A 15560-nucleotide genomic window follows, 5' to 3' on the forward strand; every position below is an offset into this window, starting at 1 on the left:
GCATAGTAATTACAACTACACTAAAAACACTGGTAAAATAAACTTAAAAGTATCATATTCTCAATGTAAAAAAGGGATGACAACTTTATTTTCTATGGGAACATTAGAAGGGGACATATTGAGGTCTACATTTTGTAAAATTAGGGTGTGTAATTTTAGGGCTAGTGTATTAATTAAAATCAGACAAGCACAAACCCTGGAAAAAAACCCCAAAGTCAATCCAAATAAAAATGTATATCATCCAAAAAAGTCAAAAATGTACTTACTAAAAATTAGCTTTAAAACATAAACCAGCAGGAATGTGTATAGGACAATCAGGAACGTTTCAAATAATTTATCCATAGGTTGTATCAAAAGAAATAAAAAGGCACTAACAACTCCCCCAGATTTTTACTCAGAGTCAGAATAGTACAAAAATTATGTGTAATGTCATTTGAAAAAACACCAGTGGGTACTGTCTGGGTTTAATGGAACTTGGTCTACTGCATCTAAACAAGTAGCATGAAGGGCCGCTTAATAGCAGTTGTTGCAATTCGTTGCCAATATACATACCAATTCTTCTTTGAGTGCTTGGTCATGTCAATTCCAAATAGGTGTGTGTGGCTGCGTGCACGGTCGTCGGAAGGTTTTTCCCTACTGGTACCTATTGGGGAGGCTGTGGAGCCCACTGGATTGGCGCCTTCATGGTGGTGTATAGAGGTCTCTGCCGACTCGCCACCTCTTCCTTCTTACTGCCAGTGACGGTTGTTGGAGCAGCTTTTCTCTTGCGATGGCAAGCAGTCCCCTAGTGGACTCTTTCTAGTCATATCTGTAAATAGTTTAAAACTTGGTATTAGTTCAGGTAGTTCTTAGTTAGATAAGTTTCTGTTGGGGGTTCCTCCCACCACGTTTCCCCTCCCAGGGACTGGGGCATGTCTCGGTCTCAATGGTTTAAGCCGTGCAGGTCCTGTCTAAAGCCTATGCCAATGGGAGACCCACACAACTCCTGTTTAAAGTGTTTTTGGGGGAAGCCTATCTGAGAACTGCAAAATGTGTGGATGCTTCTGCCTAAGGACTAAGAAGGAGAGGAACTTTAAGCTGAAACTACTCCTCACGGAGTCAGCCCTTTGTCCCCAGCCTGTACAAGTGGCGTCCGACCTCAAGCCCAGCACTTCAGTGTGGAGTGTGCTGGCCCTGGTGAGAGAGGCTGTGGCGCCAGAAAAGGACTCTGGCTCCAGGGATCATCGGCACCACCACTCCCTGGCACCGAAGACCTCCTCTGGTGTGCATGCCCGGCACCGTCCCCATTCGCCGGTGCTACACAAAACAAAGAAGATAGAGGTCGCTCTCCCAGTAAAGCAGTGGAACTAAGAGGCACCAGCGAGGCACTGAACTGGGACACCTTGCTCTGGCTCCGACTCAGCTGGCACAATCGACTCTGACCTCATAGGGAGGTCTGTCGGGTCTGGGTCTCATGGACTCCCCAGTGCGGGAGTCTCGGGAGGAGGACTTACACCTTACCTCCACGCTGTAAACCTTTGAAGTGGCTAGGGACCTCATAGCGATAATGGCGCAGTCCCCTGCATGGGCACCGTCACTGTAAAAAGGCACCATGCCTTCTGGGGCAAGCCGGCGATGATGTGGCACCACTCCCTGGCACTGTCTCGCTCCACACCGCCCTAGTTGCCAGGGTTGGAGTCCTCATCAGACTTGGAGGCGGAGTCGAATGCCTCTAGGCGAAGCTGTTACGCTTATAAAAAGCACACAAGATCTTTTTTCAGGGGAAAAGGCAATATGCTGCATTTATTGAGAATATAGCAGTTAGCATATGCTTTTCACACACACACCATGCACGCAGTCCCACCAGTCGATGTTCTAGTTACCAGTCCAGAGTTTGGATCAATGTAATGGCCAGCCAGATTGGTCGCAGAGTGGAGCCAGGCTCTGTTGCTCGCAATCCGAGGCTCCTGGAGTTGTTGGCAAGACGAACCCGAAGTCCCATGGCAAAGCACCCTGTCTTTTTAGTCCTTTTTCTTCATTGAAGTCTGTGGATTTTGCTGTGTCATTTTATGACCGGTTACTCCTCATTTGATGTTATGTTTTGATGGCATCTTTCTTGTTAGCATTCCAAAACACCTCCAGGAGGGCCTTCCTGTCTGGTTTCAATTTAATCAATTATCTTGTGTTTTAAGGGTGCTAGTCTCCACCTCAGGGTCATCAATCTGCTATTCCTCAATCATGGATAGGTGTAGATGGTTCTCTGGCTTCGTTAAGTCTCTTCACTCCTCCTCCCTTGACCATCTGGCTCTAACAATGGCCTTCACACCTTATCTTTTCCTGATACATACATTCCTCATTCACACAAACAGTTCTTCACAGAGACCTTCAAAGGTATACAAATAGCAGTGTTTTATGTTAAACAAGAAAGGCATTGTAAATTAAACATTATTAAATCTTGTAACTACATTGGGGCCTGGACCTTCAAAATTCCTCTAATCTAATTAACGTAGATACAGACAAAGTCCTGTCTTTTACTTACAAGGCATGAAAAAGAAGAAAATAGCTAATACTAATATCAACTATCCTATTCATTTATTCTAACAACTTAAACCTTACTGACAGGTTTCAGAGTAACAGCCGTGTTAGTCTGTATTCGCAAAAAGAAAAGGAGTACTTGTGGCACCTTAGAGACTAACCAATTTATTTGAGCATAAGCTTTCGTGAGCTACAGCTCACTTCATCGGATGCATACTGTGGAAAATACAGAAGACGTTTTTATACACACAAACCATGAAAAAATGGGTGATTATCACTACAAAAGGTTTTCTCTCCCCCCACCCCACTCTCCTGCTGGTAATAGCTTATGTAAAGTGATCACTCTCCTTACAATGTGTACGATAACCTGGATTTGTGCTGGAAATGGCCCACCTTGATTATCATACACATTGTAAGGAGAGTGATCACTTTACATAAGCTATTACCAGCAGGAGAGTGGGGTGGGGGAGAGTAAACCTGTTGTAGTGATAATCACCCATTTTTTCATGGTTTGTGTGTATAAAAACGTCTTCTGTATTTTCCACAGTATGCATCCTATGAAGTGAGCTGTAGCTCACGAAAGCTTATGCTCAGATAAATTGGTTAATCTCTAAGGTGCCACAAGTCCTCCTTTTCTTTCTTTAAACCTTACTATAAAACATGCAATACATATAACAAAACATAATCAATTATCCAGCACAGTAGCCATGGTACAACAAAGCCGGCACCGCTCTTGGCACTGCTCCAGACAACAGGAAGGGCAGCCATTGCCTTTGATGTCATAGCCACTGCCCTGGCAGGCACCAGTTCAATGGCCCTTCTGGATCCCATGGGCCTACTACCAAGCCCAAGAGCTGGGGTCCAGATCCTTGTCCGTGGCTTCGGAGGCACGGGCCCCTCCATCATCAACATCTGTAGCCTGGGAACCTCCATGGGGACAAGAGATGGGCACGCAGGCCAGCACTGAGACTGCAGCGGGACCCGGCATCGGGGCCGGTACTGAGATGGGCCCGGGCCCGGGCCCGGAGACCATCACTGCTCCTGGCACCACTCAGGGTGTTTCAGCATGGGAGATGCCTGCAAGCCAGAGGGGCAGGAAGACCCGGTGCCCCTGCAGGCATCTTCCCCTGATGAAGCGGTGGTGGGCACGTGTACCACGCTGCTGGCCATGGACAACAGAGCCCACCAGGAGTTGATCAGATGGGTGGCTCAAAATTTGGCCATGCAGATGGAGGAGGTGTCAGGGGAGACCAACTCCATGGTCAATATTTTGGTGCCTGAAGGTGCCTTGAGGGTGACTTTGCCACTCATTAAGACCATCCACAACACTACTAAAGCATTGTGGCAAACGCCCGTTTCTCTTTCCCCACTCGGCAATAGGGTGGAGAGGAAGTATTTTGTGCCTTTCAAAGGGTATGAGTACCTGTTCACTTATCCTCAGCCGGGCACTCTGGTGGTGGAGGTTGCCAACCAAAAGGAAAGGCAGGGAGGGACAACTGGAACTGACACCTAAATCCAAGGAGGTGATGAAGCTGGATCTCTTCGGTAGGAAGATATATTCTACCGGAGGGGCTCCAGCTTTGCATTGCCGATCAGCAGACAGTCCTTAGCTGCTATAGTTTTAATTCTTGCAAGATGTCTAAATTTAAAGAACTACTTCCAGCGGACTCCTGCTGGGCTAGGCTGCAGTCCTGGTTGATCAAGTCCAGGACCGGGGCAGGGTCCTCCTGTGGGCCTCAAGGAAGGCGGGGTTGTCATGAAGACCTCCTTGCAGGCTTCCTTACATTCGGCCAACTTGGCAACCCATACCATGGCAACAGCCATGGCCATGAGAAGAAGCTCATGGCTTCAGGTGTAAGGGCTCCCGCACGAGGTCCAGCAGACCATTCAGGATTTGCCTTTTGACTGTGTAGGGCTCTTTTTGGCACAAACAGACACTAAGCTCTACAGCCTAAAAGACTCAAGGGCAACTCTGAAGTCCCTGCGGCTTAACAACCAGCCCCCTAAAGAAAGCATTTCAAACCTCAGCCTGCACCTGAATTCTGCCCAGCTTCTCCTAGACAGGATTATAGCAGGAAGCAGGGCAGGAGTAACAGATGGAGACCTTCTCAGTCCTTCTCTAACCAGAAAACTGGATTCTTGATAGCCATTACCTCTGCCAGGAGGGTGTGAGAGTTGCAAGTCCTGATTTCTGGGCCTCAGAAAAGCAGCCCCCAGCCTCCAAGCCAAATTCTTTAAGGTGCGCTCAGGGGTGACGCACCAGTTCAGATCTCGGATCCTTCCCCCCCCTTTGTAAATTGTCTGTCCCATTTCTACCATGCCTGGGCACAAATCACCGCGGAGCAATGGGTCTTGAGCACGGTAGAATTGGGATATTCTCTCCAGTTCTGTTCCCTCCTGCCTTTCCACCCTCCTTCCCCATCCCTCTTCAGAGACCCTTCTCACAAGCAACTTCTTATGCAGGAGGTCCAAACGCTCCTACAACTTGGGGTGGTAGAGGATGTCCCTTTAGAATTTGGGGGGGGGGAGGGTTTCCTATGCCAGGTATCTCCTAACCTTGAAGGCCAAGGTCGGGCTCAGACCTGTTCTAGACCTGCGAAACCTCAACAAATTCATGAATAAGATAAAGTTCTGCATGGTCTCCCTGGCTTACATTATCCCCTCCCTGGATCCGGGGGACTGGTATGCTGCCCTCGACTTGAAGGACATGTATTTTCATGTGTACATAGTCCCGTCCTACAGACAGTTCCTTCGCTTTGTGGGTCAAGAACACCCACTATCAGTTTACGGTTCTTCCATTCAGCCCCTTGGGTGTTCACCAAGTGCATGTCAGTCGTGGCAGCCTTTCTGTGGAAACGACAGGTGCAAGTATTCCCATACCTTGACGACTAGCTAATCAAAGGCCTCTCCAGAGCCCAAGTGGAGGTCCATGTGAGCCTAGTTCAAATGACATTCCACAGGCTTGGCCTCATACTGAATGTAGCAAAGTTGACCCTAACCCTGACTAAGAGAACAGAATTCATTAGAGCTCTCCTGGTCTCTGGTCAAACCAGGGCATTCCTTCTGGAAACTCACTTTCTCACCATGGGCGCCATCATACAGGTCCTCAGGTGATACCCCACCACTATGGCACGAAATTGCCTGAAGCTGCTCGGCCATATGGCCGTTTATACATATGTAATACAGCACACCAGGCTGCGACTCCATCCTCTTCAGGCTTGGCTAGCCTCAGTGTACAGGCCTTATCGAGACTGCTTAGACAAATTGATCTCACTCACTCCCCCAGTTATCGAGTCCCTCAGGTGGTAGCTCGATCCGCAAGCAGTGTGTGCAGGACTGCCCTTCTCTGGGCCCCAACCCTCGCTGTCTCTAGTAACAAATGCATCGGTGATGGGTTGGTGGGTGCACTTAGGCAGACTCAGGATGCAGGGTCACTGGTCCGAGGCAGAACTTCGGCTGCACATCAACGTCAGGGAGCTAAGAGCAGTCTGCTTGCCAGATGTTCCAGGCCCTTCTGAAGGGCAGATGTGTATCAGAATTGACCGACAATACAACAGCGATGTTCTATATAAACAGACAGGGTGGTGCTCACTCCTCTCCCCTATGCTGGGAAGCCCTCAAACTGTGGGACTTCTGCATCGCTCATTCGATACATCTAGAGGCATCGTACCTTCCAGGTTCCCAGAATGAACTGGGTTCACAGTTCTCAGCAAGTCATTTCACAACCATGAGTGGTCCCTCCGTGATCAACATCCCCCAACGGTGGGGGTTTCCCCAAATGGATTTGTTTGTATCAAAGTACAACAGGAAGTGTCACCAGTTTTGCTCCTTCCTGAATTATACCCCGGACTTGCTCGCGGACGCCTTTCTCCTCCCTTGGAAGGACCATCTATTGTACGCTTTCCCGCCCTTCCCGCTTGTACACAAGGTCCTGCTGAAGTTCAGAAAGGAGGGCACATTAATGATCTTAATCGCACCAGCGTAGCCATGCCAGCACTGGTTCACCATGCTTCTAGGCCAGTCGGTGGACGTGCCAATAACCCTGCCCCGGTCCTGGACTTGATCAACCAGGACCATGGCTGTTTCCAGCATCCCAACCTGCAGTCTCTCCATCTCATGTCATGGAAACTCCGTAGCTAAACCCCTCCGACCTCAGATGCTCAGACCCTGTTAGAGAGGTCCTCCTTGGCAGCAGGAAGCCATCCACTAGAGCCACCTATCTGGCCAGCTGGAAAAGATACTCCATTTGGGCATTACAAAAACACACTTCACCCTTACAGTCATCGATTCCTTTTATTCTGGACTATTTGCTGCATATAAAACAGCAAGGTCTGTCAGTATCATCAATAAGAGCGCACCTGGCAGCTATCTCAGCTTTCCATCCCGGTTTGGCTGGTCGCTCAATTTTCGCGAACCCCATGGTGGGCCACTTCTTCAAAGGATTAGATAGGCTGTACCCTCAAGTAAAACATCCTGTTCCCCTATGGGATCTCAACCTTATGCTTTCTAGACTGATGGGACCCCCTTTCTGGCCCTTAGCAAGATGCTCTCTCCTTTACCTTTCCTGGAAAGTAGTGTTCTTGGTAGCTATAACTTCCACCAGGAGGGTGTCTGAACTTAAGGCCTTAACCTTGGCGCCCCATACATGGCCTTCTGTAAGGACAAGGTACAGTTGCAACCGCACCTGGCCTTTCTCCCAAAGGTAGTTTCGTATTTCCATGTAACAGGACATTTTTCTTCTTTTGTTCTTTCCTCAGTTGTACGCTAGCAACAGGGAACAAATGCTCCATTCTCTGGATGTCAGATGAGCCTTAGCCTTCTACATTGAAAGAACTAAGCCATTTCAAAAATCAGCGCAACTATTCATTGCAATTGTGGAGCGAATGAAGGGACTTCCAGTCTTGCCCCAAAGGATCTCTTCTTAGATCACGTCCTGTATCTGGGCGTGTTATCACTTGGCAAAGATACCTGTCCCAGAGCTGATGGCACACTCCACAAGGGCACAGGCATCCTCAGTGATGTTCCTGGCACAAATTCCTATCCAAGACACATGCAAGGCAGTGACGTGGTCGTCGATCCACACCTTTTCATCACACTGTGCCATTACACAGCAAGCCAGAGATGATGCAGCTTTGGGCAGAGTGGTGCTTCAATCAGAGATTCCATGAACTCCGACCCCACTTCCTAGTTAAGGCTTGGCAGTCACCTACTTGGAATTGACATGAGCAAGCACTCAAAGAATTAAAAATGGTTACCTACCTCTCGTAACTGTTCCAAGACCCACCCGCCTCCCCTCTGTCAGAGTATCCTCAAGAAGGAATTGAAGAGGTAGTGGGTCGGCAGGGACCTATGTGAAGGCTCCACAGCTGACCCGACAGGTACCGCCAGGGGAAAAAACTTCCCATGACTGTGCATGCGGCGCGCACACACCTACTTGGAATGGACATGAGCAACACATCTCGAAGAACAACAGTTACGAGAGGTAGGTAACCGTTTTTTCATATCTCTGGAAAATGGTGCCCTAAATGGCCTAAAGGGTACCCTAAAATAATTCCAGAACCACAGAGTAAATTGAAGTTGTCCCTTATCAAAAAATAAAAATAGTGTGTTTATACAATAATGTGCATTGTTTTCATGTCCTGGTTATTCTTAATATCACTCAATGGAATTTTAAAAAGATCAGAGTATGTAAAGGTAGTAGAGTAAAAAAAGCTATAGAAAAAATTCTTAGAGCAACTGTAAAACAGCCCTAAAAATAATTAAAGGTTTAAAAGAAAAGTTAGTAAAATAATAGGGTCTGACAGTGGGTTGCTTAAATCAAAAATGTCCTTAATAAACCAAGGTAATATATAAAAGTTACAAGGCCAACTAAATACATTAAACCAGGAACTAAAATATAAGGTGCTCCATCCCTTCACTAAAGTTCAAAATAAATTTAGTTAAAAAAATTAACAATAATAAACATGCATATATTTCCTTGGCACAAAAAACAAACCCCAAAATAAAGTTAACAGGTTAATTAGTCATAATGACAGAGCTATAAAACATACTATAGCTAGAAAGGTAGTATATGGGGGAATGTTACATACATAGTCACAAAAATTAAGTCTTAAAAATTGTAGAGGCAGGAAAAATACTGGACCTCAACACCAATAGACAAATATTAAAGTGGTATAAAAGTAAAACACAAATACTAAAGAAAGTCTATGTCCTTAAAAATGTAGCTGTGGTAGTAATGATAACTCCTAACTAGTCATCTTACAGAGGATCTACAAGTTTATTTTTCACTCTCTCTACTGCTAATTTAAAAAAAGAATTACAAAACAATAATGCATGTCCATTCAGTAGAAGTTCTAAAAGGACTTAGTCTTTAAGAAACGAGGCCAGGTGCCTCAAATAGTGGTTCAGTGCTTGCACAAATGGTGCGAGGTGCCTACCTTAAATTGATGCATGGAGGTGCATGTGAAGGTGGGTTTGCCAATGCAATGCCCTTGGAGCCATACAACCAACCTGTGGCATAAATCATAACGATACCAGGACCCTCACAAAGGGCCCATCTTATGTGCCTAAAATGAACATGAGAGCTGCACTACATATGTGAAAAATAGAATGTTCTATGTGGGTACAAAAACCAAAATGCAATTATGAAGGGAAAAATATGTACAGTTAACCAATCCTATTGGTGTTTTACCCCTTAACTTGTCCAATCACAGTTTTAAATTAAAGTAATACCCTTATCTAAATTTGTTAATCCAACAGGAATCAAAAGTCAGCCAAATTTTGGTAATGAAGCTACTCGGTTGCTCCTTAATTTTAGTGTCCATTGCTAAAATGAACGTACATCTAAAATGTCTTATTCAGCAAGCCCTGGCTCATTTAGCGCACATGCGTTTAAAAACAAAATCGTGTAAATGAATAAAATGAAATATTACAATCAGTTGGTAAAACAAATAAACAGTCTTAAAAAAAAATCTGTTGATCCAAGTTTTAGGGTATTGTTGCTTGTACAATTAATACGCATTGTAATAATGCTTATGTGCTTTAAATCAAAATATATGTATAAAAATTGGCAAACAAAGAAACCCCTAACAAATATTAAATCATCTAACCCTATTGCACAGTTCTGTGTAAACTAACACCCTTGTCAAAAGGCCAAAAGCCTCAAGATGAGAATTGTAACAAAAAAAGTATAATGAACTGTAATAAATAAATATATATTAAATTGTGTAAAAGTAAATATCTATTTAATAGTGTTATTAAAATGTAAAAGGAATTTTTCTGCTTTCTCTGGGTCTTATTCATATATTCCATGGGCAGAAGGGACCATTGTGATCAACTATTCTGACCTCCTGTATAACACAGGCCATAGCACTACCCCCAAATAATTCCTAGAGCAGATCTTTTAGAAAAACATCCAATCTTGATTTAAAAATTGTCCATGATGGACACCGCAGTCCTGGCAAATTATCCAGTGATTAATTACCCTCACTTTACAAATTTACACCTTATTTCCAGTCTTGTTGGCACAGCTTTCAAAACTGTTTAAACAACTTAAAGCGTAAAAAATCTGGGTAGGGAGCTGTGTCTTATCTACAGTGAATTTTTGTATAATTCTGTGTAAATAACAGGGCAAAGCAAACCAGACAAATATGTGATATACTAGCCAGTTGTAAATCTCCCTAGTAAAACAGACTAGTGAGAAGGAATAAATAATGCAACAGGACTAGCCAACCAGCAACTCCCAAGACCACAAAAAACAAATGAGTAAAAATGAAAATTGTTGTTTAAACAAACAAGCAAAACCCCCAATAAAACACCAAACCAATCAATAAAACAGCAGCGGCTAAAGAAAGAAGAAAGGCACCAATTAAAGTTTTAGCAAAATACATAAAAAATTAGTTTATTTTTTAAAAAATGTTTATAAATAAGGTAGTATTGATAATTTGCACCTGCATAATGTTACAAAACAAGGTATAAAGAATGTTTGTTTGACAAAGGGAGGTGGAGGATCCACACCAGATTGGATCAGCATACATGGAATAAGAAAAACATGCTACCTGCACCCCAAGACTGGGCAATTCTTACACTATCCTGCTCTATCCACGTCACTTGTGCTTTGTTTAATAAGGTGGTAATAGATTCTCCTAAAAGTGTCTTATTAAAGCTTCAAACTAGTTAAGCTTAGTAGTTGGTGTGGACTGTGCTTTCGCCGAATAACGTGCCGGGTTTGCCTTGTCTGGTAGCAGTTCCTGCTGCTGAGAGCTAACTGGAATGGCATTGCCTCTTACAGAAACCTGGCAAGGACCCTGGAGCACCAGATTGTAAATATGGAGAGACTGTTTACTGTCACACATCTCCATTCCTGGGATCACTGCACCCTGGCCAGTTACTGCAGGTGAGAGGATCTGCATTAATTTTGATGGAATAGATGGGCCCAGAGAGTTAAGTGTTAACCTGAGCCTGTTATTTTACAACACTAAACAGTAAAATGTGCTTTGGGTTTTTGAGTACAGAGACCTTAGTGTTGTGGAAGCATAACCTTGTATTGAAGATACAGAAAAAAGAAAAAACAGTTAAAGCATTTTAAAATATAAAGCATTAAGTAAGGCTTTTATTTTACCAATACGTTTTATTTCCTTTCCCTTTAGCTGTAGAGAGTTTTTAAAAGGAAAACCCCTTGTTTAGCAGTTTTTAGATGGTATTAAAGGTGGTAATAGCTGTCCTTTTTGGGGAAAAAAGAAATTAGTTGACCTGGTTTGGAACTGTTGTTGCTGCCATTGATAGAGTTTGATTTTGCTTTCTGTAAGACAACACACACACACGAGAGGAAAGAGAAAATCATAGAAAATATAGCTTCTGTCTTTGGTGCTGACATCAGTTTGAAGCCTTGCTGCTGGAAAAACATGGCCACAGCACAAGGTCTTGTTAGCCACTTTGAGATCTTGCAAACTGGTACCAACTTTGGGCTATTTAACTGCCTCACTGGTCACAGACTTACAATTTATAACAATATTGAACAAGATGCAGTCCCAGCTGGCTAAGCCAGGCTCTTATTAAATAGAAGGTGAAAGAGAGAAAATTGAGATGGAAAGGACACATGAGGGAGGTGATGACACCTGGAACCCAAGTCTCTCCTAGGTGTTGTTCAGGATTTAGCCTAATCTGGTGGAGATTGTGACGTCATTGATTCCCTCCCTCTCATTGGCCATGTCTGGTTAGGATGCTTTTCAGGATCACTGTCCTCCTGGGGTCACAGGAGATGCTGGTGGTGGCAGCCATAATGGTAGTGTATAATCTGAAAAAGCAAAGACAGATGAATGGATGGGAATAGTGATCCAGCACATGAGCAGTGATGGCAGGAGTATAATGGGCTATGACTTAATAGTTAAGGGTTTGTTGGGTTCAACTCACATTCCTCCCCATCTTCTCCTCCTAGTCACCAAAATCTGTCCTTTCATGACTACCCTGTTGGTAAAACCCTTATTCAAGCCTTGGTCTACACTTGATTACTTAAACCTTCTCCTCCAGTTGGCAGCTGGTATCAAGCAGAGTGCCCCAGGGTCGTCCTGGGGCCAGTTTTGTTCAATATCTTCCTTAATGATCTGGAAGATGGTGTGGATTGAACCCTCAGCAAGTTTGCAGATGACACTAAACTGGGAGGAGTGGTAGATATGCTGGAGGGTAGGGATAGGCTACAGAAGGACCTAGACAAATTGGAGGATTGGGCCAAAAGAAATTTGATGAGGTTCAACAAGGACAAGTGCAGAGTCCTGCACTTAGAATGGAAGAATCCCATGCACTGCTACAGACTAGAGACCGAGCAGCTAGGCAGCAGTTCTGCAGAAAAGGACATAGGGGTTACAGTGGACGAGAAGCTGGATATGAGTCAACAGTGTGCCATTGTTGCCAAGAAAGCTAACGGCATTTTGGGCTGTATAAGTAGGAGCAATGCCAGAAGATCGAGGGATGTGATAGTTCCCCTCTGTTTGGCATTGGTGAGGCCTCATCTGGAGTACTGTGTCCAGTTTTGGGCCCCACGCTGCAAGAAGGATGTGGATAAATTGGAGAGAGTCCAGCGGAGGGCAACAAAAATGATTAGGGGGCTGGAGCACATGACTTATGAGGAGAGGCTGAGGGAACTGGGATTATTCAGTCTGCAGAAGAGAAGAATGAGGGGAGATTTGATAGCTGCTTTCAACTACCTGAAAGGGGGTTCCAAAGAGGATGGCTCTAGACTGTTCTCAGTGGTAGCAGATGACAGAACAAGGAGTAATGGTCTCAAGTTGCAGTGGGGGAGGTTTAGGTTGGATATTAGGAAAAACCTTTTCACTAGGAGGGTGGTGAAACACTGGAATGCGTTACCTAGGGAGGTGGTGGAATTTCCTTCCTTAGAGGTTTTTAAGGTCAGGCTTGACAAAGCCCTGGCTGGGATGATTTAGTTGGGGATTGGTCCTGCTTTGAGCAGGGGGTTGGACTAGATGGCCTCCTGAGGTCCCTTCCAACCCTGATATTCTATTCTCTGATTCTCTCTGGCCCCCCTATCTCTTCAGTCTGCCCTAGACCTATGTTGGTAGCTGTAAAGTGCTATCACTGTGTTTCGTAAGGATGCCTCTGCTAAAGTTGCTTCCCTCTCCTGTTGCTCTGCTACTGCATTCAAGTGCCTCATGTTCAAGACTCTGCTTCTCTTTCTGACCAGAGTGTTTTGTCCCTTCTTAGTGCTAACTGCTCTCTTCCCCCGCTTCGCACCTTTATTTATATTGTCTTGGTGGAATACTCTCGCTTCTGTCCGCCAGGTATGCTTTCTGTCCTCTTTCAAATCCTACCTTAAAGCCCAGTTTGAGGTATCCTTCATGCTTTGTTTTCCACACCTTCCCTTGCCTTAACTATTGTCCCATGTCTTGTCTCACTTCAGTTAGATAGTCTCTGGGGCAAGAAATGCATCCAGCTCTGTAAACGTGCGTGTTGTGATGTGAATGAATATTTATGGTTTCATGATGACTGTGTCATGCTGGGTTTCTTTCAGAGTTCTTGTTGGTGTTGCAATATCTTCAGTGATCAGTGTCTATCTTTCAAATTTTGGTTTGTTTCTCTTGTCAGGCATTTGAAAACAATCTCTTCCGGGCTCCTATTTATCTGCACAAAATGCCAGAAACGGATTTCCTAATTATCCGGACACGACAAGGCTGTTACATTCGGGAGCTGGTTGATATCTTTGTAGTTGGACAGGAGTGCCCCCTCTTTGAAGTTCCTGGTCCCAACTCCAAACGGGCCAATACCCACATCAGAGACTTTCTACAGGTATGTGATAGGCACAGTATGGGGACGATTCCACTAAGAGAATGCTAGAGAGAGTGTATGAGCTAGATCCAGGCCTGTAAGGTCTGTCCTGAGCTGAGGTGCCTGTTGCCCCTGCTAGGGTCTTGTCTTTGTTTCAGAGGTAAGAACAATATGGTATAAAACACACTTTGGTTAAATAATTTTAATTTACCGATTACCTATACGAGTTTCTCATGATTCTTTGTATCTTAGATAAAGTACAGACTACAGACTTATTATAAACTTTTAAGTTTTTTCATAGCCAAAATAGAATTTGAAAGCAAATAAGAAGTTACAGAAAGCAAAGTCAATATGGTTATTTGATAGCGTTCACATAATATAAAAGAATGAATTTACATGTAAATTCATTCAACAGGATTATTAAAAAGTAATAAACCAAATCAATGAATCCAAATCTAATCATAACCTTATTACGTGGGTAACTAATTCTAGTTCTGTGCTATTTTGGACAAGGGATTTTGATACCAAGACAGAACTGTGAAGGACTCCTCGTTGTAAATGCATAGCTTTATTGATTTGACAAATAAGTTTATGTTCCAGTTAAATTACGGGTCTGTCGGTAACTGTTCAACCCAACATCTGTAAAGTTAAATGTTTTCAATTTAAACAATCACTTAATTACTAAAAATAGGAATTTAATTCAAAATCTCTAAGCAATGTTTTTCCAAGTGGATCTCACTGTCCTTCCAACTACACAATTGACCACCACCTCCTGTAACTAGAGCACATTCCACCCGCTCAGGCAATCGAGGTGGAGAGTTTCTCAATAATGTCCCGATTGCTGACTTTTGTAAACCAGCCACGTGGGCATCAGTGGACGTTTTTAGCCATTGCTACGCCATTGCTCAGGTTGCCCCAAAGATACTCTGCTAGGACACACTGTTCTATCATTTGCAGTAAATACCACTCCAAAGCCCCAGCCTTCCAAGTAGGGGCACTGCTTTCTAGGCACCTACAGTGGAGCACCCATTGGGACATCACTTGAAGAAGAAGAGAGGCCTCACCAGTGCTGAGTATTACAGAACAGTTACTTCCTGTGTCTTGCATTCAACAATCTTGTTCTGTCCCAGAATGACATTTGCCTCTTTCACAACTGTTTTTGCATCACACTGTTGACTCATTCGATTTGTGATCCACTGTAACCCCTAGATCCTTTTCTGCAGTATTACTGCCTACCCAGTTATTCCCCATTTTGTATTTGTGCATTTGATTTTTTCGTTGCAAAGTATAACGCTTTGCACTTGTCTGACTGAATTTTGTCTTATTGATTTCAGACTTATTCATCAAGACTGATGATATCTTATGCATCCCAGTTTGTATAAGACATGTGAGGCTATACCAATTTACAAATATTTTGCCAACAGATCTGCATTTAGGGTGATAGTTGTTTAGGACACCTGTTAATTCAGGCTCTAGCCAACAACCCACTTCTCCAAGTGGCTTTCCATGAGGATCTTTCAGTCTACCTTTTGGCCAGTTTTGCATGGCTCTGTTATTTTGAGTTACACTTTCTCCTTCAGCATTCTTATCTGTTTGCAGAAATGTCAATTTTGAAGTTCATAATAAAATTAGGATAGTCTTCACATAAGGTCTCTTCACATTCTTTGATGCTGTACTCTTTTAGTAACTCACTTTCTTATTTGCCTGGTTCAACAGCAATAAGCTGTAACAGTTAATGAAGTGAGATAAAACAGCTGTCTGTATCTTAT

General features: G+C 43.9%; 1 protein-coding gene across 4 annotated transcripts in view; it reads left to right on the top strand.

The window, feature by feature from the left end:
• Positions 1 to 15560, top strand: part of TAF1 (TATA-box binding protein associated factor 1) — a 142276-nt gene that overhangs the window by 40052 nt on the left and 86664 nt on the right. For all 4 annotated transcript variants that reach the window (XR_007358536.2, XM_048864913.2, XM_048864915.2 and 1 more), the window contains 2 exons: positions 10805 to 10909; positions 13612 to 13812. Coding sequence is in view for 3 of the 4 variants with exons in the window: in XM_048864913.2 (XP_048720870.1) it covers positions 10805 to 10909; positions 13612 to 13812 (306 nt within the window). In the remaining variant the exon portion in view is untranslated. The remainder of the gene's footprint in view (positions 1 to 10804; positions 10910 to 13611; positions 13813 to 15560) is intronic.

This window comes from Caretta caretta, chromosome 9, assembly GCF_965140235.1.
Source record: "Caretta caretta isolate rCarCar2 chromosome 9, rCarCar1.hap1, whole genome shotgun sequence".
NCBI classification, from domain to species: domain Eukaryota; kingdom Metazoa; phylum Chordata; order Testudines; family Cheloniidae; genus Caretta; species Caretta caretta.